Here is a 26,816-nt window from a genome sequence, read left to right on the forward strand (position 1 = left end):
ATGTTTACACTAACAAGTGTTATGCATAATCATGCTAAAGTTAGCCAAGGAACTATAAAACTTCAAGTTTACAACATGGACTGTATCGATGTAAACGAATATGCTGAATTACCTGTGGAGAAGATATAAAGTGCAACTTCAGTGTCCCTTGAGCCCCATCTTGGAAAACTAACTCCAATATTGACTTTGGTCTTGATGTTTTTCCTGTCGCGTTTTCGTTTAAAATCCCCGTTTTGCTTCCTTGGCGACTTGTTTTAATGTCCTCGAGAATATGTCTTCAACAGGCTTTCAAATCAAAGCATTAGATCGCAGGTTCATCACGGTTTGCAGCTGTCGCAGCCGAAGGATTCAGCTACGCAGGTCACAGGCTGGATACGTCATCAAGCCTGGTTTATTTAAATCAACTGAGCATTACATTCGCAAGTCATAAGCATATTACATCAATTTACAATTAACTAAGAATAATTGTCAGCTTTATAATTGTTAAAGTGCCCATCTTATGACTGCTTTTCCACAAGTTATATAGGTGTATGAGTTCCATAAAGCATGTTTCAAAAGTTGTTTGCTCGAAATAGCTTGTAGGAAAAGATTGTTACCCATCTCTAGTAGCCTCTGTTTCAGGGCAGTTCAGATTGTGCCGTTTTGAGCTAGTCTTAAATATTTATGAGCTGCTGCTCCTTTGATCACGCCCCACTACTAACGTCATGTGATCATGCGCATGCTCAGTGGTATCGTGAGCAGTACAGACCATACTGTGTTATTATTTTATATATTATTATTATTAACGGTTTATGTTGCCAACAGACAAATCATGCAGAAAAGTATCACTTATAAGTACACTACAGGAGAAGAAACTCATGACACACAATGATTCCAGAGTAAATTGTGATGTTACGTTAGCAGTCACAACAATAAACTCGTTTTCCCAGGACAATGCTAACATATTCCCATTATAAAACATTTTCAAACGCATTATTTTCGCAAATTACAGAAATTAAGACCCGGCGGGGGATGTATACTGCTTGTGGACCGCGTGCTAATTGCTAGAAGCTAGCGGGAGGTCCGGACCGTGTAACTTATATATCTATGCGGACCGTAAAGTTATTAGAGGCTCGCCTCGTCAGAAAAGCCGGGGCGTACGGTCTCGGTTAGTTTGGCAAAAAGCTTTTAGCTCTAGCATCATAAATGTAGTATTTTGTGACAGAAGATGACAACATGCAAAATACAACGTGACTTCTTACCTTTCGTGATGAAACAACGCGATCGCGAATCGAATCCAGTCTGTTTCAGATGTGTGAATGATCCATGAAAGTCCAATAAAATACATCCAATTACCATTTTTGTCCACAAATGCTTATAATCCGTGAAATATAGATACATAGTCTGTTGTTTACATCAGATTTCGCATGAAGGTCTTATCGCCTACAATCTGAGGACTGTTTGCGTCGTAACACACTGTATATAAGATTACTCTGGGTTCCAATAACCACGCGTTAAAACTTTGTTTTTAAAAGTAGGTGGGAGTATAATCCATAATATCCAAATAGCGCTGTTATTTCCGTGAGAGATGATAACAGCACAGAGGGTCTCATTCAAGTGACTGCTCTATGCTCTCTAGCTACCTGGTGGGTGGAGACCTGCGAGTGGGGTGGTGGGCGGGAAAATTCAAACTGAATGTGACGAAACTTTTTGTTACGTCACAACGGAGCTGAGTTTTAACTCGCGCAATCTGAGACTCAAGGTAGAGGACATTCAGAAACCTGTATCTCACTCAAAACAGCATGGATGGATTTTTTTCCAAGTTTGTATGCGTGTGGGAGCATCAGAGACACAAAATAACACCCCAAAACCCAGAAAAAGTGAGTTTTTCATAATACGGGCACTTTAATATTCTGAAATAAGACTGTCTTGTTGACGTATACCGCCTACACATGCAACCTCCGGAGGCTTCAGCTAGCGGCCAGCGTGAGTGTAGTCTGAAAGCGCGAAAGGCGGAGCTTGAAATTCAGGAATATCCCTCGTCGGCGAATGTATTTCAAAGATGGAGGCACAACATGGATTCAGCCAGAGAGCGCTTCGACGGTATGCATTTTAAATAGCAGATTCTACACTTACGAGAATACTTTGATTAGTGGGTGGGAAGTAATTACACGTGAATGAGCACATACTTTTGAAAGAAAACATGGGTTTTTGTTAAGAATTAACTCAATAAAGTACACAGTAGAGCTTTAAAGGTGACATAGAAATATGAATGAGGTATTTATCCTTGTTCTGTGATGTGACATGTAGACAACAAAAGTTTGGTTGGGTCTGTAATGCCTTAAAAGCTTCCTAAAAACCTCTCTCAGACAGCTATATTAGGGTGGGGGATTTTTAACGCATGGTTTTGCACCTAATTGGTATCCCTTCGGGCTTAACTGGCAACCTCATTATGAAATGCAAGCACTGATTGGCTGCTTTTGCTGCCACTCAGAAGAATGTAAACTACGCCATCTTCAGAACACCAACAGACCAACATTTTTTACAGATAGAAGAGCACACCTTTGAACGCGACTCGCCATTTCGCCTTGAACTACGCTGCAATTAACTTCCTGTTGGAGGTGAAAGGCCAGATGTATGCAAATTATTTTGAAGGAGAGGGAATTCAATGAGAGTTGGGGGCAGTGAGATGCATACGTAATATGTATCCGTTGTTTAGATTGGGCCATTCTCTGGCGGACATTTCTAAAAGAAGTATTTCTATGAAACAGAGATGTTCAGACTGTCTAGAACTTTTCATATGTTTGTGAATGCGGGTAGACTACTGTTATTCAACTAAAGTACTATTCAGACGGGATAAGTTTTACATAGGCAGGTGGTGTAAAGCAATTTTTATCAGAGCTTCTTAGTGATTTTAGTCCAGTCCGAATGCTTCATGTCAGTAATCATTACGGACAATGTCAGTAAAGATTACGGCGACTTTTACCTTCTGTAAAAAGGTCCGGAGAAATTACCTTAGGTAATATTAATCCAGTGCAAATAGACCACCTGTAAATATACACGTAAATTGCGTCATTTCCTGCTAGTTTGCAGGTTTCTTTTAAATATAAAAGCGCTTAAAGAAGCATTTACTTGCATTCTAGGCGGAAAAACAAGTCGGTGGCAAGTCAGTTCCTGAATAACACGACACAAACTATAAAAAAAGTCAAATTAACTTCTCAGAGTCACGGAACTGTTTCTGAAACTGACGTTCTCCCCAAACTGAAATTAAACACAGCGTTTAGCGCAGGGGCGATTCTAGGCGATTTTTTATACTACTTACCTTATTGCAATCCATTATTCCATGGTATTCCCTGTGTTTCATATATGGGACTAGAAAATTTTAATTTGGGAATGTAGATTTTTTTACAATGAAGACTTCCTGATTCATCATTCACTGTTTGTATTTCTATGCTCACATAGAAACCTTAGATAAGGATTTTGTTGACAAACTGAAATAAACTTTTAACCATTGATTTTCACCTGGTTTGCACTTTTGATACAGTTTTTCCACAAAAAAACAAGTTTTATAAAAGAATTAACTTAACAATAACCCGGTGTTTTGCTGCATGAAATGATCTGCCTGATGCGTTCAGAGCAACAACTGTACATACTGTAAAGCAATGCATCACGCCAGCACCTGACTTTAAAACCTGTAACATTAATAAGCAATATATAGATGTGTGCTTTTACCGGTAACTTGACTGACCTGCTCCCTTTTTCGCGAATATTTCTGTGATTTTGCAGTATCTCGATGCGTCTGTCTCTCTCTGCTTCTCCTTTGCGCTGCATATTTGTTGGATAAAGCCAAAAAGGCAGTGGGTTGCCACCGTTAGGTCATGTGGTGGCATTTTCGCACCACGATTGACTGACTCGTAGATTTTAAGATGTCCGTCATTCATTCATATCATATTATTTCACATGTCAACCTGAGGTGACCGCACGACAGGTTAGAACAGCCGCCAGGCCAAGATTGTCAGTCCGCCCTGCACACACACCTTGTACTACTGATGTTCGCTCTGCTTGGCCCCCCTGCGGATTGAAAAATGCGCTGAATCCATGCTGACTCAGATCAGGGGAGGAGCCGAAACTTGACGCAGCATGCCGCCTTTTCTAAAGAGTTTTTTTAGGGGACTGAAGCGATCACAAAATTGAATCAAATATTTATTTAGGGGGGCTGGGCAGAATTTTATGGGGTCTGAAGCCTCCTGCGCAATGGAGTTACCCCTCCCACTTCTAAATGTCAGAATTGACCATTAATATTACAGACGTCCTGTGGTAAAATAACATTACGCTATCTACCCCTGTAAAACTAATCCTGTCCGAATAGGGCTTAAGACATGGTAAAAACTTTTTTTTCATTCTCTTGTCACCTTTGAGGGTAGGAGGTCTATGAAATGTCCTCACTTATATAGTATAACAAACTTTTATGTCTTTTACTTTCTGCCTGCAGGCTGGAGTATGTGTCTCTGAGTGGCAGGATCTGGTGTTGGAAGCATGCACTGAAGTCTTAAAGATCACCAGCTCTCCAGTGACTCTGCTCTTTCAGGCCTTACTGCAATTCTGTGTCAAGTTGGGTGGAAGGTAAAGCCTTACATGGGTGCTTTATGTCCTTTGTATAAAAGAAATAAAGAATACATCTATACTTTTTTGGTCAAAGCTCTCCACTTGTCACTTTGATTTTTTAAAAGGGCAGCCTGCATGTTTCCATTCCATTATGGTTTTTTCCTATAGGGAAACCCGGCGTTTGCTGGAGAGGATTGTGTATGATTCACCCTCAGGGACTTCTGATACTGTGTTATCAGTGGCACGCTGGTACCTCCTGCGCCACTTGCACACGAAAGATGACCTGGAGCAGATAGATGTAAGCAAACACACTTTGAAAACAAAATCTTAATTACGTAACATCTTAATCACCTAATCACAAAAAAATGTTGGACTTAATTTGGTGGGTTGCACCAACAAGGATTCTGCTAAATCTGATTTAAAAGGAGGATTATTTAATCATTCTGTTGCACCAAACTGTAAAACTAATTTAAAAATAATCATGATTACATTTAACCGTAATTTTGATTTAATTTTACAGTAAACCTAGATTATCTTTAAACTTACTTTAAACTCTGATTTAAATCTAATTTAGGAAATAACTTTAAACTTGCAATTGAGTAGGTTTAAATATAAAAAAAGGGATTGCAGGATTTAACTATGCATTTATTATAACTAAAATGGAGACATGTCTTGGCAGAGTGAGTTTAGCAGCACAGTAACCTGTCTTGTCAGCTATAAGGCGTCTTGACTGGGAAGCCCTTCTTATCCTACAGTACATACAAAGAAATCTTTTGTAAATGCACAGGAAATAGGCAAATCGCTCAAGAAGAATATCAACAGCACCAGTGATAGGTAAACCAGGGTTCGCTTATTGTGCTCTTTCACTCTCATGCACACCACTACTACCATTCAGTTCTCAATAGCGCCACCTGAAATGCTGGCGGTGATACCACATCTCGCTCTCTGTTTTACAATTATACTTAGCGTTTTGTTTGTTCATAATAAACAATTTTTATTATATAATTTTTATAACGTTTTAATAAACTTTCTGAGTTTCTAACACTTTAGAACCAATGGGGAATAACGCCACTTCTGTTCACCAAGCCAGAATGATATCACTGCAGGTCAGACGCAAAGCTTTATCCAATACCCTTTTGTAGGTACTGTACGTGATAATCTACGCTGTCGCGGCTGTCAATTTGGTTCCCCTCGACGCAACTTCGGATTTTCTCAGGCGATATGCAGGGTAAAAACATTCTTGAAATTGTAATAGACATTTAGTTTAATTTCTAAACTACAAGTGAACGAGATTTCAATGAATTTGAATGACACGCAAAGTAGTTTTACCACCCGCAAAATGGAAAACAATGGGACAAAAAAAAAGTGATAACTTTTTGACATCGTGAGAAAGTGATACAATCTGACATCGCGTTTATAACAGTTGTTTGGTAGATGTTTACTATTTTGTGCAGAACTTCCGCTGGAAACCTCCATTTACCTGAATAAAAATATTTTTACTTTGAAATTGATGCACTGTCATTTTAAAACCAGCTGTTCGTTTACATAAGACTCTAAAAGTCTACGTTTATTTTACACTGCAGTGCAACCCCGGAGTTCTCAAACTAAAACAGGGTCTGCAGCATTTACCAATGACTCTGTTTATGAGGGTCGAAAACGGTGGCGTATTTTAAATTAAAGGCATAAACATGGCAAAAGTAATGCGTTTAAAAACGTAAATGCATTAATTCAAACATGGCCATAAATACACAACTAAACTTACACTTAACACTTAAGTTTAAAATAAATGTTTACATCAATATTATCGTCAAAACGGATACAAAAATAACCACAATACATTTCCAAAAATAATATTTCAAGGAAACACAACAAAACAATGATCCCCTGCTCACTCGTATAAAATGGATTATGCATACACTTCCCATAATCCTCCAGGATAGCATAAAATTGGGAACAGAAAGGCTGCACATCCTCTTTAACTTCACCCCAGGAATCATGCTGCAGTCAAGCACCCAGAGAACAAAATGTAATAGAATAAAATTTACTTAAAATAAAATTAAATATGAAAGCTTTTTGGTGTCCTTTCTTTAATCTAATGTGCACCTTAGACCAGAAAAAGTAACAAAAAATATTTTTAAACAATCAACAAAAGGAAGCATAAACATGTGTTCAAATAATAAACCAAACAATTACAGAACACATCAGAGACGATCTATGACATCACATCTTCCCCCTCCCCTAAACTCTTGCAAGGTAAGCGAGAGAGAAAATTAGCATCACATCTTCTAACCCTGGATGATGTCTTACAGTGAAATATAATGGTTGCATCGCCAAACTCCAATGAGGAACAGGATCATTTGTATCTTTCATTTGTCAATCCATTGAAGGGTTCTATGATCTCTCTCAATTAAAAAATCCAGACCCAATAGTATTTAAGAGAGTTCAATGCCGATTTCAATGACAAGCACTCTTTTTCAATGATATCCACCTGTTTCTTCACGTAAATGCGGGCGCCGCCATCTTTGAGCTTTCCGGTTTATGGGCCCTATCTTGCACCCAGCGCAATTGACTTTGTCAGTGACGCATGTATCATTCGTATTTTGCACCGGCGCACAGCGGGTTTTTCCCTCCACAGACGCACGTCGTCAAACTAGGGAATGAACTTGCCCTCCCTGGGCGGTTCAGCGCAAAAAAAGAGGCGTGTTCCGGCGCAAACCATCCCTGATGCTATTTTGCAGTTTCAAAAAAACAATTGCGCCACTGACCAGAAAAAAAAGTTTAAAGTCAGTGGCGCGTTGCGCGTTGTTCATTATGCTATTTTAAGGGCACATGCTTGGCCATAATGTATAGCGTGCACAACGCGCATACACTTTGCTTATCTAATCTACACAGATGCAACAGTTATTTTTGCAAATAATATATTGTTACACTAAAAAATATTAATACACGAGGTAAGGGGAATCATACTGGTGAGCATTGTGGTGATAGTTTTTATTTATTGTGTGGCTGCGTAAAAAAATTCTCATGCAAACGATTCAAATATTTTTATAAGTTTGTTGTGTGGCTGTATTACGTTTATTTTATGTAAATAATAATGAAAATGTTTTCATAAGAAACCTTAATGTATATGAACTTGATTTGTACGAGTATTTTGGGGTTGGACCTTGCTTGCGTTTCTTGGGTCCGATTTCAAGGCCCCCAAACCCTTTCAGCGGTGAGGGTGGACGCAGCGATGTCCTCTGCTGGCGTCTGTGTAGAGGCAGATCCACCTCCCGTTACACAGCGTGCCCGATTTATGCTGGCAAGCTTGGGATTCCACTGTCTCCTGACATCATTGTAGTGCTTGGCGCAACGATGGGGATGCCAGCTGATGAGACTGTGGCTATTTCCTCTCACGCCAGTTTAACCTACGCTGATTTGGGCAGGTTTCTCCTATCCCCATACAAAACAACTTATCTGTCTTTGAATGCTCTTACAAGAACGGGGGTCTCCTCGGCTGTAAACCGCTCCTGGCGTACGCCTGGTAAATCCGTCATAATAATAGCAACCCGCCTTGGAACTTGCGCCCTTGCGTTTAAAGGGAATGTTGGATAGCGTTCTGATTGGTTTATTTGACGTTACGCCCAAACCACACCTATGAATAATGAACCTACTTCAGACCAACCCCTTATTGATTTGCGCCCCGGCGCAAGAGTTATTTCTCACGCCGGGAAAATATCAACAGCGCCCAAGATCCGCCCACAAACTCACTTGCACTTTGCGCTTCGTACTTGCGTTTCAGATCGTTAAAATAGGGCCCTATGACTTCCATTGAGCCGTTTTGACTGGCTGTTTAATGTTTATTATGAAATCCAAGAAGACCGACATAATTTGTGCAGTTAGGGGTTGCCATAATAGCTAATACAAACGCAGTCTACAAAACATTTGTTTTAACCCAATGCACAAGAGCTGAATGTGTGGCGCACATGAAATCATGATCTGTATTTACAAATCCATCAGTAAAACTTTTCATAGAAACTATCAGTAAACAATAAATACAATAATTGTTTTAAAACAACTAATGTAATGTTGATAAAATATGCTGATTTAGTGGATTTATTTATTCTGCTACTATACATTATTACAAAAATGTGATTACAGTACAGAATATATACGACATAATCTGCTTAGTTAATGTTTATAATAGTTCGTAATAGTGATGCAACAATACACTTAGTTCACGGTTCAATACATATTTCGATTCTTGTTCACGGTTTACGGTTCGGTCTCGGTTCTGATGCCTTGGCCTATTAAAGTGTTTTTAATTATTCTATGCTCAGGTAACAGGAACATTGAGATGTTAAGAAGAAAAAAATACTGGTTTTAATTGCAGAAAACGCGAATGCCTATAAAACTGCTTTACATTGTATTTAGGGAGCTTCAAATAGAGTTTAGGCTAACCGTATGCATACGACAGCTCTTACGAACACTGGTCATAGGATTAAATAATGCTGACGTTGTTCCGTGATTCCGTGGTATTTGTAGGAGTTTTATTCAGCGACCACCAGTCTGACCTTTGGACGCGACCCGTGCTCATAATGCCGCAAGCGAACGCAGGTCATGTGATCAGCCGAACAGCTGATCATAGCTGGACAGGGTGGGTTTTTAATTCTCATCTCCATAAATATATGTAGTATTAAGAAATGAAGAAATTCATGGAAAAATTAAGAAATTCGACGCTAAGCCCTTAATTCCGAGCAGTTCCTACATGACTTTTATGTGACCGGAGAACTGTTATTTTGTAAGTTTTGTCAACATTTCCGTTCACTGGGAGCGCAAAGATACATGCACTCCCTCATTCATGTCTCTCTCACTGCACCTCTCTCACGTGCACGCGCTCTACTATCTGACCGAAGTCCGAACACAAATCCTCATGTATTTGTTCAGTTTTATGCGTTTCAATCGAGCTGAGGAAACTAACTATCCCTCGCATTTATTATATGGCCCTAGGGTGTGTGGGGTTCAGAAGTGGGGCAATGCGCATGTTATTCACAATTCTTTTTAAGTTGTTTTTTTGATCAGTATTGCTGTTTACATTTTCCTTGTCTTCTTATGAAAGACATTTGCTCTACAAGAGATTAAGTTAAGTGCACTAAAACCTAAGCATTAAATAGGTTGTAAATAGTTGGTTACTTTCAAGGAAAAAGTACAGTGTTCCCCTTATTGTGCTGCTTGGTTGTTGCTACTGTGTGCAATAGAGTGTAATTATTTTATTTATGCTTAGTATTTTCAGCAGCACTGAATTTTCTTACTTGTTCTACCTCACCTGTCTTGACTATTTGTTAAATATAGTTCAATAAATGTTCCTTTTTTAAATTAAGAGTTGTAACATTTGGTTTTATCATTGTGTCATTTTTATGATGTAAACTGAATGAGCAAAAGCAATATCGGCTCCAAATATCGGCTAAAGAAAATTGGCAGCCCATATCGGCTAAGGCTGATGGATCATACCTGGCAATATAGACACACAGCAGTGCAGGAAGTTCTGAATACAGATGCTTTCATGATGTTTGAATACACACGCAGACTGTGAGGGAGCTTCTTGCACAAAGTGTGGGAAAGATTCTTGCTAAAGAATGCTTCCCCGAATATTTTGACAGGCCACCTTTTATACACAGCTTTACACACAGGAAATCAAAGTCCCACATCAGGATTTGGTTGGTCAGGATCTTGTGACCTGGGGCACCAAATGGGATTGTTAGCCATATCTCCTTAGGAAGACAGGTGTGCAGATTATGCTTGAAGTTCTTAACTTTGGTACACTTTATCTTAACAGAAATTAGACCGTATTACGCATTGCACCATGACGTTTAAAATAATACCACACATGAATATAAAATTGTCATCTTAGAACCACATTTTAAATATATAAGAACATATATTTTCAACAGTTACTCACTCTTGTGAGTCAGCCCTTTTAGAGATCAAGTAATTAAACCTTTGAGATGATGAGATCAAGTTACTCAAACCCTAAGATTAGGAAGAATGTTTTGGATTTAAACCTTTAAGATGAAGATATCATGAGCTCAGAAGGTTCAAATCGCACCACCTGAGGTGTCTTTTTCCTAAACAAACCCAAAGTTGATTATATAAAATCCGGTATTACAATACTGTTTATCATGTCAGCAAAAAAATATTTAAAGAAATTAAAACACTCGTTCCCAAAAATCTCGTTCCCAAAAAACGCAAAGTGTCATCTGTAATTTGGAATTGGTTTGGTTTTCAGAAGAACAAACAACACCCTGCTGCAAAGTATGTTTGAAGTCTGTTGCTAGCAAAGGTAGCAGTAATAGCGACCAATTTACTATAGCACCTTAAACAGGCATGCTGTCGAATGGGAGAGATGTTGCGATATACGAAATGAAAAAAAAAAAACGCGGCAGTACAAGCACACTCGCCAAAAAACATTTGTGTATGGTTATAAACTTTCATTTACTGCCACCAGCTAATAGATGACAATAGAGAGCTTTTTCTTCTCTCACACTTTTTCCAGTGTGTTTCACATTGTTTATACTAAACCAGAGGTAAACAGATAAACCTGCTCCTTGTGAGCTACAGTCCTGCAGACTACAGTTCCAACACAGCTGTCTGTAATTAGCAAGCAACTCTGAACACCTTGACTAGCTTCAAGTGTGTTAAATTTGAGTTATCACATTCTAACCCTTTTTTGTTTTACACTGCATGCAAATTTTATATAATATAAAAACACATAAAATCCTTGCTTTGTGGACTGCATGTGAATGTTTCTTCAACAAGATAAAACCATGAAACGGAACATGTTCTTCACATATAGTAGCCGTATGATAATGGTTTAGGGTTCGACCGATTAACACCTAGGGGTCGACTGTCGTGCAGACTTTAATCACTGCGCAAAGACTCTAATGAATTTAGTCATACAATTAAGACTAATACATAATTCGAAACTGTGGAAGGTCTACTTTTATTTAAGTATACTTATAATAACAATTCTGTGCTTTTTTAAACTAAAAAAAGTACAGGATGCGCTTTCAGCAGTCTCTTGTCTCCCAAACATCTTTATAAAATGTGTCACTAAACAGATTAAACCGCAAAAAACGGGACGTGAGACATCCCCGCTAATACAGGACAGTCTAACTTTTGCAAGTCACGAGTCTTTGCATTTAAGTCTCAAGTCAAGTCCCAAGTCAAAACGGACAAGTCCTAAGTCAAGTCCCGAGTCAAGACAGGCAAGTCCAAGTAGAGTTGTCCAAGTAAAGTCATCAACTTTAAGCTTCAAGTCTTAAACAAGTCATAAGTGCTCTTTGCCTAAATTAGTGTATCAGTATTAATAATCATATCTGATTTATCAGGAAAGCAAGTAGAATAATATTTAACATAGCAGTTTAATTTGATGCGAGATGGGTGCCCTTAAAGAAATGTATATACTCGTTCAATTTAGGGATTGTGCCATAATAGGACAATCAGTGACAAAAAAAACTATTTTATTAGTAAACCAAACCCAGTTCGCTTAAAGTGAACCAGAAAAGGAACTAGCCAAATGTGATCGGAGTCTTTTTGGTGTTCACAGTATAGTGGACTCAAAAGAGGACCCAGTTCTTTTTCTGGTCCTCTTCAGAATTGAATTGATCTCAGACCATTTCTTGTTCACATCACAACTTCATAAGAACTCAGACCCCAGCTTTCTGTGCATTCTGTGCATCAGAACCCAAAAGTGCACTGTTCTTACACCACCTCCAAACTCAGTGGTCTATGTACGGTTCACTTTTTGGTCCTTTTAGGGGGGTCTGAGATAGGGCTGTCAAATTTTAATTCGAATTTCGAATATTCGTCGAATGTAAAAAAATATGCATATTCGAACGTAAAACTTTGCATTCGAATTTTACCTGTGTCAGGAAGCTCACGCAACGTGATGATGACGTAACGCGGATTGTTATACAGAGCGTTAGCGGCTCAGCCAACTATGCGGACCAAGCCAGCGTTATTCATTTGAAAAATAGCAAGAAAAGACAGTGGGGATTACGAGTCGGACAGAATACATATTAAAAGGGCTGTGTGATTGATGCTTCTGTGGTTTTTGGAGCATCAACTGGAATTCATCCGCAAAGTGAAACTAGCTGAGATAGTGTCGTCTGCTTCTAAATGCAGTTTTAAAGTTTAAAATAACTGATCAACACGAAAGTGCCATAATTCAGCTGCTTGTTTAGCAACATTAAAACCATATGTGCATCTACAGAGTCCACACCGCATATGAGAGAGTTGCAATGTAACGCCGCGGTGGCTTTATTTTTATAACTGACTGGAAACTTGCCTTTCACCTGGACATTTGATAATATGCAAGTTTTTCATCAACATTATCTGCGTGAAATATAAACATGATGATCATCTCCCAACTCGACTGTTTCAGCACGTCCTCTACCTGTATTAATTACGGAGAGTCTGCTTTATTAACGGCTTCGCTCTGCGCATAAGTTATTATACATTTCTGTTCTGTACTTTATTAGATCGCATATATTTCTACATATACCAAGGAACACACAAAATATAATATAAGTTGTTGTGAAAAGTGTTTAAGCTTGACAAAATTTAAATGACTAATGATCTTTCCCACTTATTTTTGCTTAAATAAAGATTCATTCGTTTTCATACTTTATTAGAAACACGTAAATTTATCTACTTATTATATAAAATGCCCTGTATTAATATGCATTGTCTATGTATGGCATTCGTTTTGTACATTTACAGATGCACAAATATACTGGTTAATTTTGATTTCATTAAGACACCGTTGTGTTCTGTATTGACTGGGGCTCTGTAAATTTTTTTGTAAATTTAATTAATGTATAACACACGCTGGCTGTTGAGGCATTTTGCACTTCCAGATATCTATGTGCACTTTTGTTCCTTTGCATATGAATTTAAGAAATTATGTTTAATTTATTTGTGTTTATAACATTCGTTTTAACAAAAAATATAATTCGAATTTTATTATTTTTCAAGGACGAATTTCGAATGTACTTGTTCAGCCATTTTGACAGCCCTAGTCTGAGATCACTAGGTTTGTTCACATTTACACACTTGACTGATTCGAGAGCGTTTGGAGGGCTCAAACGAACTACACAGCAAAATCACTGGTGTTAAAGTGCCCATCTTATGACTGCTTTTCCACAAGTTATATAGGTGTATGAGTTCCATAAAGCATGTTTCAAAAGTTGTTTGCTCGAAATAGCTTGTAGGAAAAGATTGTTACCCATCTCTAGTAGCCTCTGTTTCAGGGCAGTTCAGATTGTGCCGTTTTGAGCTAGTCTTACATATTTATGAGCTGCTGCTCCTTTGATCACGCCCCACTACTAACGTCATGTGATCGTGCGCGTGCTCAGTGGTATCGTGAGCAGTACAGACCATACTGTGTTATTATTTTATATATTATTATTATTAACGGTTTATGTTGCCAACAGACAAATCATGCAGAAAAGTATCACTAATAAATACACTACAGGAGAAGAAACTCATGACACACAATGATTCCAGAGTAAATTGTGATGTTACGTTAGCAGTCACAACAATAAACTCGTTTTCCCTGGACAATGCTAACATATTCCAGTTATAAAACATTTTAGAACGCATTATTTTCGCAAATTACAGAAATTAAGACCCGGCGGGGGATGTATACTGCTTGTGGACCGCGTGCTAATTGCTAGAAGCTAGCGGGAGGTCCGGACCGTACAGTTATTAGAGGCTCGGGGGTTAGCCTCGTCAGAAAAGCCGGGGCGGTAAGGCCCGGTCTCGGTGTGTCAAACTCATCATGACACACAAAGATTCCAGCGTAAATTGTGATGTAGCAGTCTGAACAATACACTCGTTTTCCCTGGACAATACTAACATATTCCCGTTATAAACATTTTCAAACGCATTATTTTCGCAAATTACAGAAATTAAGACCCGGCGGGGGATGTATACTGCTTGTGGACCGCGTGCTAATTGCTAGAAGCTAGCGGGAGGTCCGGACCGTGTATCTTATATATCTATGCGGACCGTAAAGTTATTAGAGGCTCGCCTCGTCAGAAAAGCCGGGGCGTACGGTCTCGGTTAGTTTGGCAAAAAGCTTTTAGCTCTAGCATCATAAATGTAGTATTTTGTGACAGAAGATGACAACATGCAAAATACAACGTGACTTCTTACCTTTTTTTGTTGATATACGAAGATCGCGAATCGAATCCAGTCTGTTTCAGATGTGTGAATGATCCATGAAAGTCCAATAAAATACATCCAATTACCATTTTTGTCCACAAATGCTTATAATCCGTGAAATATAGATACATAGTCTGTTGTTTACATCAGATTTCGCATGAAGGTCTTATCGCCTACAATCTGAGGACTGTTTGCGTCGTAACACACTGTATATAAGATTACTCTGGGTTCCAATAACCACGCGTTAAAACTTTGTTTTTAAAAGTAGGTGGGAGTATAATCCATAATATCCAAATAGCGCTGTTATTTCCGTGAGAGATGATAACAGCACAGAGGGTCTCATTCAAGTGACTGCTCTATGCTCTCTAGCTACCTGGTGGGTGGAGACCTGCGAGTGGGGTGGTGGGCGGGAAAATTCAAACTGAATGTGACGAAACGGTTTGTTATGTCACAACGGAGCTGAGTTTTAACTGGCGCAATCTGAGACTCAAGGCAGAGGACATTCAGAAACCTGTATCTCACTCAAAACAGCATGGATGGATTTTGTTCCAAGTTTGTATGCGTGTGGGAGCATCAGAGACACAAAATAACACCCCAAAACCCAGAAAAAGTGAGTTTTTCATAATACGGGCACTTTAAAATAACACCCACGGTGTCTAATTTAACACCGGCAAAGTGTGTATATGTGTCCACACTACACTGTGTTAATTTAGTCAAAAGTGTAGTGTTAATTTAACAACACCCATTAAATGTTAATTTAACACTCAATATTGTTACATTTGACCCTTTGTTCAACACTATTCATTGTTGTTTCCACACTACACTGGTGTTGGCACACAAATACAGTGTTAAAAATTAATACTCCTAATTTAAGGTCAACACCAGTGTAATGTGAATTCAACAATGTTAAGTGTTAAAATACTGATTAATAGCCACTTTTGTTGCTAATGGGTTGTTTCTATAAAAGACAAATGACAAGAAATATTGCAAAACCTCTTTTTATTAAAGTACATCACATTTAATATTTACATTGTAACACAACACTTTGCATTTAACACTGCTTATTTAAATACCTCAGCTACAATTAGAAGCAGAATTCAGTATGGAATAATGAAAGTTATCTTATACCACAGCGCAGTGACATGAAAACCACTTATTATAAGGTCTTTAATCTATCAAATGAGATTTAAAAAAAATCAGCCACCCTACTCAAAACTTGAACATTAAAATACACTCCAATTACCTTACTGGCAGGCAGAAATGCTTATCTTTCACAATACTGAAGATTTTTCCATAACAAAACAGACATTTCAATTCAAAAGACGTTTCATTTTTCTTAAATACGTTCCAACCTGGTATTTAGTTCTGTAGTTGTTTTACTCATGATGTAGTGGAAGGCTGCATCAGTGGTCTTCATCATGGAGGGAATGGCTTTTTGGTCCAGAATGAGGCAAAAATTCTGGATGCAACTTCTGTTCCCAACACAGAGCAGGCAGGGCTGTGCTGATTCATCCACCTCAAAGCATGGATTGATGCTCATCACCTAAGTGTTTTAAAAGAGTGTATTTGATGAATGTATTTGATGTGTATTTATGAACTTGTAAGTATTTACATGGGGAGAAAAATGCAAGCAAACTAACTGCTGAATAAATAACTAGAACAAAATGCCAAAAAAACTTACACAGCTACTTATCAGTAGCTTCAGATGCACATTGACCCTCTCCAGTCTTTCTTCCTTTCACAAATGAAGGCAAGAGGTGAATGAGCCAGGGAAGAGCTGCCACATCACTGTCCCGTCCTAGCAAAACAGAATTTGAACACCATGAGTATACAGTTAAACTTTAAAACTGTAAAAGTAGCAAACCCATGTACACTCACCATATTTAAACTCCTGTTGACCAGACAGAGGGTCATCCATATCTTCATCAGGATGTAGTCTGCAATTATCCTTTAATTGTTGTATGTTGGCTATTTTGCAATACATCACCTCAGCATATTTCTGCAGATTTTCAAAGACAAAAAGAGTCAAGAAAATACCAAAAAGGGTGCAGTTTTAACCATTATTTGAATCAAAATCATCTCAGTATAATAAATCATGTTAGAGACAGTGTACAGTACTAATGTACTGTGTGTACTCACATAACTAGTTGGTAAGCTCTTATCCTCCAAACTGGGTTAAGGAATAACAGTTCCAGAATTCATGGGTATGCCGTATTCAAATATAGTCTGGTAGGGTCCTATCACAAAAAATGACAATAAAGACTCTGAAAACTCAACATTCCTTTTACATTAAAAACAGCACTCAAGACAATATGAATCTTCATTTATACATTTTCAAAATAGTAATCAATTTGATTGCTGTTTAATATGATATCAATAGCAAAACGATGTATGAGAAGATAATATATTTTTATTAAAGTTGGCAGCAGGTCATGTGAGTTTCTTGCCAGATTAATAATCATAATATGTATAAAACTACATATATTAAAAAGATTGGTTAACTGTTCAGTTATGTCAAATAAAATGATTTATATGTATAAATATATAAACTTACCTTCTGTAATGAATTTATATAAGTATTAGCAGTCGTTTCTCATTGGAAGTCATCCATGTCAGGTCTTCTTTAATAAACTGCCCTAAAAACAGCATCTCTTCTGAATGATTTGAAGCACTCAGTGTGTACTTTCACCAAACTAGCACCTATAATGACAGAAAAACAAATGTTCGCCATACACGTTTTACACTTTCGTATGTATTTGCCATTTGCATCTGTCTGACATCTAGCGCCACGAAAAACTTACAACACACAATGCATCCAATCCAGCAATCTGTGCATACAAATGATGATATATTGTGATGTTTTGGGCAAAATTAATTGTTGGTTTGGCGATATTTCCCCTGTGTGCATACATCTTAGAAAAACACATGACGATGCGGTTGCGGTTTCTCCGTGTTTTTCAGTCATTTGAATAATTAACCGATATCCGTGCACTCACGTGCATGTAAACGACCTCGTTAACTCACGGTATAACGAGCATCATATGGTGAATAAACGAGCTTTCATTTAACTTAATTTCATACCTTCAATTTGTAGTGCATGGCGTTTTATCATGGTTCAATTCTTTCGTTCATATCTCCTGTTAATATTATCCTTATTGGTTAAAACTTTTAGCTAGCAGTTTAACTTTATACTAAACTAACAAGGGAACAACGTAACACAAGGTAGCTCTGATTAAACTGAACCAAATAACGAACAAAGGGGAAATAAAATGGGAAAAATATCTTATTTAGGTTTTTTGGCATATGGCTGCGTAGAGTCAGACAGAGAAATAACAGTTTAATTTAGCCAAACCATGTGAATATTATGAGACTGATTTACCTGCTCTCTTCAGTTCTCCTCTGAAAGAAAATGGCGGTAAAATCCCTGACAGGAAATGTTTAGTGGAGGCGTGGCTTGATTTACACCGCTCAGAGTGAAATCTGATAACACCCTTGTTTTACACTGACGCTGTCGTGGATATAACACTGGCCTAGCAATGGCAGTGTTATTTTATTACCAGATAGTGTTAAAACAGCATCAACACTGTGTGTTTAACACCATCCCTGAAAATTTAACACTGGTGATTTTGCTGTGTAGTTGCAAAAACACCCTAAAATTTCAAATTACAGCACATCGTGCTGTCAGACAAACAAAAGAAGTGAAAAATATGTTTAAAGAGCACCAATTATCTGATTCACGATTTTACATTTCCTTTGGTATTAAAGTGTTTGTTAGTACATGTTAACAATATGCAAAAGGTACAAATCCCAAAGTAAACAATGATGCAAGTTATAACGTAAATCTCTTTTCTTGGACAACAACAAACACACGGATTGTAGGCAACCGTTTACTTTCTGGGTCGGTTGACGTAGACACGATGTTCATTATCATAATTCCGCCTGCTTTTGACATACAGCCTGTAAGTAGTCTATGTTTTCATATTTAAAGAATTTACTACTGAGTTAACCATGAATTAGACACGATAAGAGACTAAAGACAATATTATCTCCTGTCAGCATCACATATCCGGCTGATATTAGAGGTATTAAGGCCAATCACAACGTACTGGTAAAATGGCCAATCTGGGACATGTCAGTTTTAGATCAATAATCTTTGTAACAAATCAGAGCGTTTGAGGAAGGCAGGGATATCTGGACCAACACAAATGTTCAGTTTGTGAAAATAATGTTTTTTTAACCATAAACCATGTGAATACAGTGTATTATACCAAATACACAAAAGCTATCAAACGGACAGGGCAGCGCTGTCAGGAGAAGAGATGCCAATCACAATGGATCAAGTGCATGTACTTGAGTAAAAGTAAAGATACCCAGGGTAAAATATTACTCCAGTAAAAGTAGAAGTACTTGCTTAAAATTTTTACTTGAGTAAAAGTACAAAAGTATTTACCTCAAAATGTACTTAAGTACAAAAGTACTGGATTTATTATGTCTGTATCATTTTTGTTATGAAACTCAAATTATGTGAAAAAGCGGGTCTTGTATCACACTGAAGGGGCTTATTTCCCGATAACTACCGGCTGCCTCTACATTATCCCGCTTATTACACGGCTACTTGTCACATAAGAAAAAAAACGGACATGAATATGAATTTGAAACATTTTATTGGCATATTTGTTTTAAATTAACATTTTTATCCTTCCGCGAAACTTTGCACAGATGCATAAAATGATCGTAATACCTTATTAAGATCCTCTGCTTCATACTTGTCTGTCTCCATTTTTTCTCTTTTACCAGTCTTTGAGAAGTTTTAATGCCCATTCTGTATTTGTTTGTGTGTTGGCTTCGTAGCTGTCATGCTCTATTTTGTCAAGTTCAGTCTCAGTAAGCTCTCTGTGTCTTGTCGTGGTTGTCCAGTGTTTGTCACAAGATGGCGCCAAACAGTAATCTTTATTGATCTTTATTGGCGCGGAGCGATTTTACTCGTACAAGTAGTACCGGCTATGCGTTATTACTTTGGAGCGGTTATTTTTTGAAAAGAACGAACCTGCAAATGTCTCAACTGACCAATCAGAATCAAGCATTCCAGAGAGCCGTGTAATAAGTTACAGCAACATACCTTTTAATGTGGCTACCATGCTTTCTCTGCAAAAGAAAAGATTCAAAACATTAAATACATATTTAGAAATCAGTCTCCCTTCCTTTGGCAAATACAACAAGCCTTACAGAATATAATTTAAGAAACATTTCATGTGCTTTAGCATGTCATATGTATATTGTAATACATAAATAAAGGTATTCATACATTTTGGAAGCAAAACTTTTGAAAATAACAATCTCGGTTAATAAGGAGCACTCCAGTCCACCTGCCTGTTTGAGCATCATACGCGGCATGGCTAGTCAAAATGTCATTTTTATTTTACATTAGTGTTGAAATTAGCGATTGACTGTCATTTCACAATAACAGAGCACTGAGCTTCAAATACAATTAACTTAAGTGAAATCGCTAACTATACAGCTAACTATAGGGCTAAAAATAGCTCCAGCCTGCATGCCTTAAAAGTTCATTCATAATAAGGTCGTATATATTTTACCAACACAATAAAACAGTTTTTAGTTAAGATTGCTCATTTAAAATGAGTGTTTGCTTAGATTGGAAGATTATGTGTTTCCTTAGATTGGAAGGAGTATTCTTGTGAAAAGAAATGGCACAGTTTCAAATTAGGCAGAGAAGACACGAAGGGCTCGCTCTTTTATTCGAGGACTCGGATAAATAAGGCCATTGTTATTGTGGGGAGTTATTTCCTCCGTTGTTTATGAATGTAGTTTCGGCTGGCTGCTAAACTCGCGTCGCTTACATGAACCACCGCGGCAACCAAAACAAGTTCAAAACGAAGCGCGTGCTGTACCCTGATTGGTGGTTTGACGCGTCACGTGTGCATTATTAATCCACTGATAAATAAAAAAGAAAGACCGATTTTTTTAAAAATGTAGTAGAGTAAAAAGTAAGATATTTTACTTTAAAATGTGGTAAAGTAAAAGTCTCCCAAAATAAAAGTACTTGAGTTAAGTACAGATACATGAAAAAATGACTTAAGTACAGTAACTAATTACTTTTACTTCGTTACTGTCCACCACTGGTCACAGGGCTCAAGTCCAAGTCAAGTCTCGAGTCATTGCTGTCAAGTCTCAAGTCTTCTTTAATTATGAGTTAAGTCGCAAGTCAACAAATTTGGGATCCGAGTCCACATCCCTGGTATTTGGAAATAAAGATGAAACTCTCAAGGTTAACGCATACCTTGAGTCTAGGGGTCTAAAGACACAAAATAAAGTCCGAAATCTTGGTGTAATTATAGAGTCTAACTTTAATTTCAGTAGAAATGTGAGAGCAATAAGCAAATCAGCTTACTACCATCTTAGAAATATAGCTAGAAACATCACTCCAGTCACCCATCGGCCCAACGATGAAATCCAATGACCTGGGTGAAGGGATCTTGTGTTTTTTTGTGTCTTGGCGCTTCTAAAAGAATAATTCTATTCATCAGGATTAAATTACTTTCTTTGACCTCTGTATTTAAATTATAATCTGACTCCAATTTAATATACTAGGAATTAAGTGCATTATACCAATTATCTGTTGATCATAATTTAGACATTTGATTATTTATAAATTCTCATAATCTTAGTTATTCATTCATTAGGGATCCGATATCGCTCAGAGTATATGTCGGCCGTTGCGTATATCTCACGGACACAAAATTGTCAGTCTGATCTTAGTCAGAGGTTGCCGGGTAAACTAATACTTTTATATCTGGCCGCCCCATGCTTGCTCCGATCATAAAAATAGTTTTTTTAGTCACGATCATGCAACCTGCTAAGTCAGGGGATAGACATAAATCTGAGAGTCCTGGACAATGCTCCTTTCAACATCAAAGCACCAGTATGATCATATCCTGACATACTTATTTTGCGGTAATACCAGACTCCTTCTAATCTACCGGAAATAATCATTTGTGAAAAATTAAAAATAAATCAATACAATTTCTGAAGAATTGAAATTAATCAAATGTACAAATTTATTATACCAGGCAGGTTCCAGCTTCAAACGTCAATTAAAGAATACTTACAGAATATGATTCAAGTCCAATTATTTAAAATGATCAACATTTGCAAAAGTTACAAAGTCATGCCTGGCAGTAGACATTCTGGCTACAGAGTACTTCCATCATGGATATAATACTCACAAAGTGGTGTAGGAAGATTCTTGTTAACACTCTGGGGTCGACGGTGGCGCGGACGCCGCAAACTCTTTATTTTTCAATCACTCCGCAAAGAGACTTAAATTACTCTGCTGATTTTTGACATACAGATATGATTTATATATCATTTAAAACGTTAAAGTGTCTAGTTTTTTTCTGTCACGTCCCAATAAAAACAGAATGTTGTGCTTTTCGCAAAATTAAGAAAATAAACATGATGCACATTTTGTTCTCTCTCCCTCAGTGAAGTCCTTTCAGAAACGCGTCAGACAAATTAACTGTAACTTAACGAATACTTGTCGTAGAAACACAAGATAAATGTCTACATAATGCTTGGAATGTCTACTTTTAAATGATGTAAGTGAAATCGAAAACAGATATTGTCATTCGGTGTAAACTGCATGAGAAAGAGGATAGGTAGCGTCTTCTGTTACCTCATTATCTCTAATGAGATGAGATCGCCACACCCCCGCGCCATTGAAGTGAACGAACATCCATATGCATAATTCGTGCCTCCTGCAGTCAATGGATATGCAATCCTCAACCCAGTCTCTCTATTCCTTGTTATGCTGAGTTGTTTCATCCGAGTGCATCAAACATGACATCTAAATCCTTATTTACTTGCGTATGTGTGTCAGTATCTCTAGACGCGAGTGTTTTCTTTGTTCTTCCGTCAAACACATCACGCGATGGGAACACACACACAAAAATCCACGAGTCAGGAAACTCGACGCGCTTTTTGGTATTCTTATAAAATACGCGATTGCAAACAGTACAATCCTTATTTAGTTGCGTCTAAGCATATATCTCCGCACAGCAAGTTTATTAAACACAGGATCACTCGCGTGTTCATGATCAACACGTGAGGTAATGGCGGCTGCTGTAAACAAACATTGATAAGTTTATCACGCGTGTCCCTAGTTGTTTCTCTACTATAATGATTACAAAAACACAAATAAGAGTCCAGACAACGATAGGCAGTTGTTCTTTTGAGCTTTTTACTGCACAAAAGTAAACCTCTCGCTGGCCAACCAAACACTAACCCTGTGTTGAAGTGTGTTCATTTTACGATGGCCAAACAGTATCTTTACCATGATTAGGCTACAATGTTTTTAAAAGGTAACTTATATTTGTGAAATTAATAGAAAATATTTCAATAGAAATATATATAATGTGTGTGTGTGTGTGTGTGTGTGTGTTTACATTATATTGAAAAGTAAACCTTATCATGGTTTTACTACAGAGAAAATCACATTCCTACAAGGCTCATTATGTGGCTCATTATTCAACTCTTTTGTCTCTCAGCTGTCAATCACTGATTATTCAGGAGCTTTCCCGCCTCCACGCATACAGTCTTTCCCAAGCAAAAGTGTCTTAGAAATTGTAAATCAATATATTGCTTTTTGTGAATGAGTAGGCAGAATGATTTTCACATCATTCTGAAGAAAAAACTCTAGACTACTAGATCCTGTTTAGAAAAGTCTTGGGAAAACATGTTTAGAATGAGTTTTGTGGACTTATATCAGTGACTTAAATATTTTGCTTTTTCAAAAACCACGCATAAACATTTTTCTCTTAAAAATACAAACATGTACATACATGTTGATTATATAATATTGTAGCCCAGTTTGTGCTGAACACAGTGTTATGAGACTTTTGCCATTAATATGTTTTAAAGCAACTGAAAAAAGCACAAATGTCAGTGCATGTCAAAACTTCCCCAGGGCCCTAAAAACCCTTTAGACCCCAGAGGGTTAAAGATTTCTTCCATAATGTTTGAATACACACACAAAGTGTGGGAGCTTGTAGTTACAGAATGCTCCCGAGTGTCTTGCCAAGCCACCTTATATACACAAATGAGACAAGTATTCTTAAAGTCCCAAATCAGGATTTGGTTGGACAGGTTCTTGTGACCTGAAGGAACACCAAATGGGATTGTTAGCCCTCTGTTATCTATATCCCTTCTGGAGGTGACACCCCTTGCAGGAGTACAGATTATGTCTTAAGTTTTAAACTTTGATACACTTAGAATAACAGAAATTAGACCTTTTTACCACACTACCACACTTTGCACTATGACCTTTAAAATAAAACCACACATGAATATAAAATTGCATAATGTATACATTAGATCATATATTCTCAGCAGATACCCAATGATGTGAGACCAAAGGCTAAGAAGACTGTTCAGGGTAAAAACCTTTGTGATGAAGAGATTAGGAGAACAAAAGAGTTCCACATGAGGGTCAAATTTAGGTTATCAGCATTACCTGATGTTTTATTGTTTTACAGTGTCTCTTCATAGATAAACTTATAGTTGATTGTTTAACATTCTGTCTTACACGGTTCTTTTTGTAGACTCTGCTGATGGTCGGTTTAGAAGCAGGGGACAGCAGACTGCTGGATTTCCACAGACGCCTTCACCCATCTAGCTAAAACATTCCAACCATCTTTAGATCCTCTCTTGGGGGAACCTATATTTCACCATTTAACAGCAGTGGTTTAGTTACTGATCTACATGTTGTATGAACTTATTGACAGTGTGCTTAGAATTTTTAAATTCTTTATGTCATTCAGTCAAGCAATAATTTCTCCACTGAACATTGTTGTGTGGATGCAAAAAAGATACACTCAATCTGAAGTGATTCGTGTTTTTATCTTTATGATTTGTAGTAAATGGTAATCTATAAGGATATTATTGAAATGGCTTAAGTGAGATGTTTTGTTATAAGTCTGGGTCAAGAAATCAAATTAATTGCATTTTCTTTTATACTTTGTTTTATTTTTCCTTTTCGTTTAAATGCCTCTGTCTTTGTCTAATTGACTCTACTCATCTCTGTAATGACTGACTGTGGGCACTGCAAAAATATGTAATTCTGCCATTCAGACACTGAAATGTTAGTTATGTAGATGAAAAGAAAAATCAAAAAGGGAATCAAATCGATTTTGTGTTTTGTGTTGGTGTATTTATAGTACAGAATATGCTTTTGGTAAAAAAAATAGATTTGGACTTGCTCACAATTAACAGATTTGGGATTGGAAAATAAATGTTTTCTTTTATTTATTTATTCCAGCAAATATTACATATTATTGATATTTTGCCTAAAATTAAAACCATTACATTTACATTATTCTTTTTAATCTTTTAATCTAAATTGTTTCTAATCTGAAGTTTTGCTTGAAAAGGCTGGCACCTGGGCATCACTTGGCGCCCCCTGTTATTGGTTAAAAAACTTGGTGCATATATAATACTTACAGGTACACACATGTACCAAACTTGATATACACATTGTTCTCATCAACCCAAACAACTTTCAAATTGCCATCCATTAGCTCTGCTATTTAAATACTAAATAGGGAAGTAACACATATGTTTCCCAAAGCAGCAAACATGTCTTTAAAGTTTGCCAAAGTTTGTACTGTGCCCGGTTGTGGAAGAACACAGTCGCTGTATAACCTTCCCTCGGAAATTATCATTAGTAATTTGTGGTTGAAGTTGAAGAACAGTGTCTCAACATTGCGTCAGATGTTGACGCTATGGGAGACTGTATAGAACCGCGCTGTGAGAACAGCGAAGTGCAGCCCCAGTGGAGCTTACTTAAACCCATGCACCGCCATGCGTAGCAATAGCACAGTTTGCAGCAAGTTGACGTAAGCCAATGTGAATAAGATTGGATGCCTAAGTGTCCCAATCAGAAACTTGTCCCAACTCAGGACAGACTGCATACAGTCACAACCAGCATATGAGCCTTATTGCCGCACTACTCAGATAAACATATAAAGCCCAACTGGATATAGCTCATGTAGAGCCTGTATAGACTGCATATTGTAACCACCTGGCTCTAATGCGCTGTGGGTAGTTTCAAGCATGTATTCCCTGATGGGACACTAGAAGAGAGCCAGGTGTCCCGCATCACTCCCTTAATTCTGATAACCAGATGGTGCCCAACCACTGTGCACCCAGAGGCACCTTGTAAATGCAACAGTGGGGGTGGGTCAAAACCCTTGAGAGCCTGCATCACGACCAGCTATTTGTTACTGTGAAGTTATAACATGCAACACAGGTCAGCACACCGGCATGTAGGTATTCACTTCACACCCTTATGTGCACAGAATAAGAGGTGCCAGAAAAGTTCAAAAGTGCAACTGGGAGAAGTACAAAGCATGTACTCTTGCTCCTCATTGTGCACAGATATAGTAAACCCAAACCAAACTCAAATCGGCTAACGCCCTCAGCCACCTGTTCATGCTGCATCTGTGGCGGCTGGGACATGAGTCACCAAATGGGAAGCAGATATGCCAGCAGCTGTCACACCTGGGCACTTAACGATGATGGGGGAAGTGTGTGGCATACTAGGGGCGTCTGTTGACAGCACAACAGTGCATTGGGTGAAAGGGCTCATAACAGCAACCAACTAGTGAGCACTTCTGAGAGAGACAGGCTCACATCGAGCCCAAGTCTGAACCCTAACCAAGCACAAGCGTGAAAGGGGGTAAAAACTGCCGAATGATCGGGGTGTTGGGCCTCATAAGTAATGTCTAGTAATGGCTCACGTGCACATTGCATGCTGTCCGCTGTGGAAGAACCAGCTGCTAAACACGGGCGTGTTGGGTGTGCACCACTGAACATACATGGACGCTACAAACCCATGGCAGATTTCAACTTGTGCCGAGCATGCATGTGCCAGGAGCTGTGGCTGGGCTTCAGGGGTTTACGTGTCGGGCACAACCAGTCTAACCTGCCACAGCACACCAGTTGCGAAGGCT

At 38.0% G+C, this 26,816-nt stretch overlaps 1 protein-coding gene and 1 long non-coding RNA gene across 4 annotated transcripts in view; one reads left to right on the forward strand and one right to left on the reverse strand.

Moving 5' to 3' along the window:
* Window positions 1–25,175, forward strand: part of skic3 (SKI3 subunit of superkiller complex) — a 271,172-nt gene extending 245,997 nt beyond the window's left edge. For both annotated transcript variants that reach the window (XM_065284603.1, XM_065284604.2), the window contains exons 39-41: window positions 4,472–4,602; window positions 4,753–4,882; window positions 24,408–25,175. In XM_065284603.1, the coding sequence (XP_065140675.1) occupies window positions 4,472–4,602; window positions 4,753–4,882; window positions 24,408–24,485 (339 nt within the window). In that variant the 3' untranslated portion in view covers window positions 24,486–25,175. The remainder of the gene's footprint in view (window positions 1–4,471; window positions 4,603–4,752; window positions 4,883–24,407) is intronic.
* Window positions 15,802–18,424, reverse strand: LOC135774578 (uncharacterized). Of its 2 annotated transcripts, XR_010543740.2 has the most exons (6): window positions 18,170–18,424; window positions 17,345–17,490; window positions 16,930–17,027; window positions 16,669–16,789; window positions 16,472–16,588; window positions 15,808–16,333 (listed from the first exon to the last, which is right to left on the reverse strand). It is a non-coding gene; the product is annotated as an uncharacterized lncRNA (long non-coding RNA). The 2 variants fall into 2 exon arrangements; XR_010543739.2 differs by having other exon boundaries at window positions 15,802–16,333; window positions 17,345–18,424.
* Window positions 25,176–26,816: the final 1,641 nt, after the last annotated feature.

Source organism: Paramisgurnus dabryanus, chromosome 5 (genome assembly GCF_030506205.2).
Source record: "Paramisgurnus dabryanus chromosome 5, PD_genome_1.1, whole genome shotgun sequence".
Classification (NCBI taxonomy): Eukaryota; Metazoa; Chordata; class Actinopteri; order Cypriniformes; family Cobitidae; genus Paramisgurnus; species Paramisgurnus dabryanus.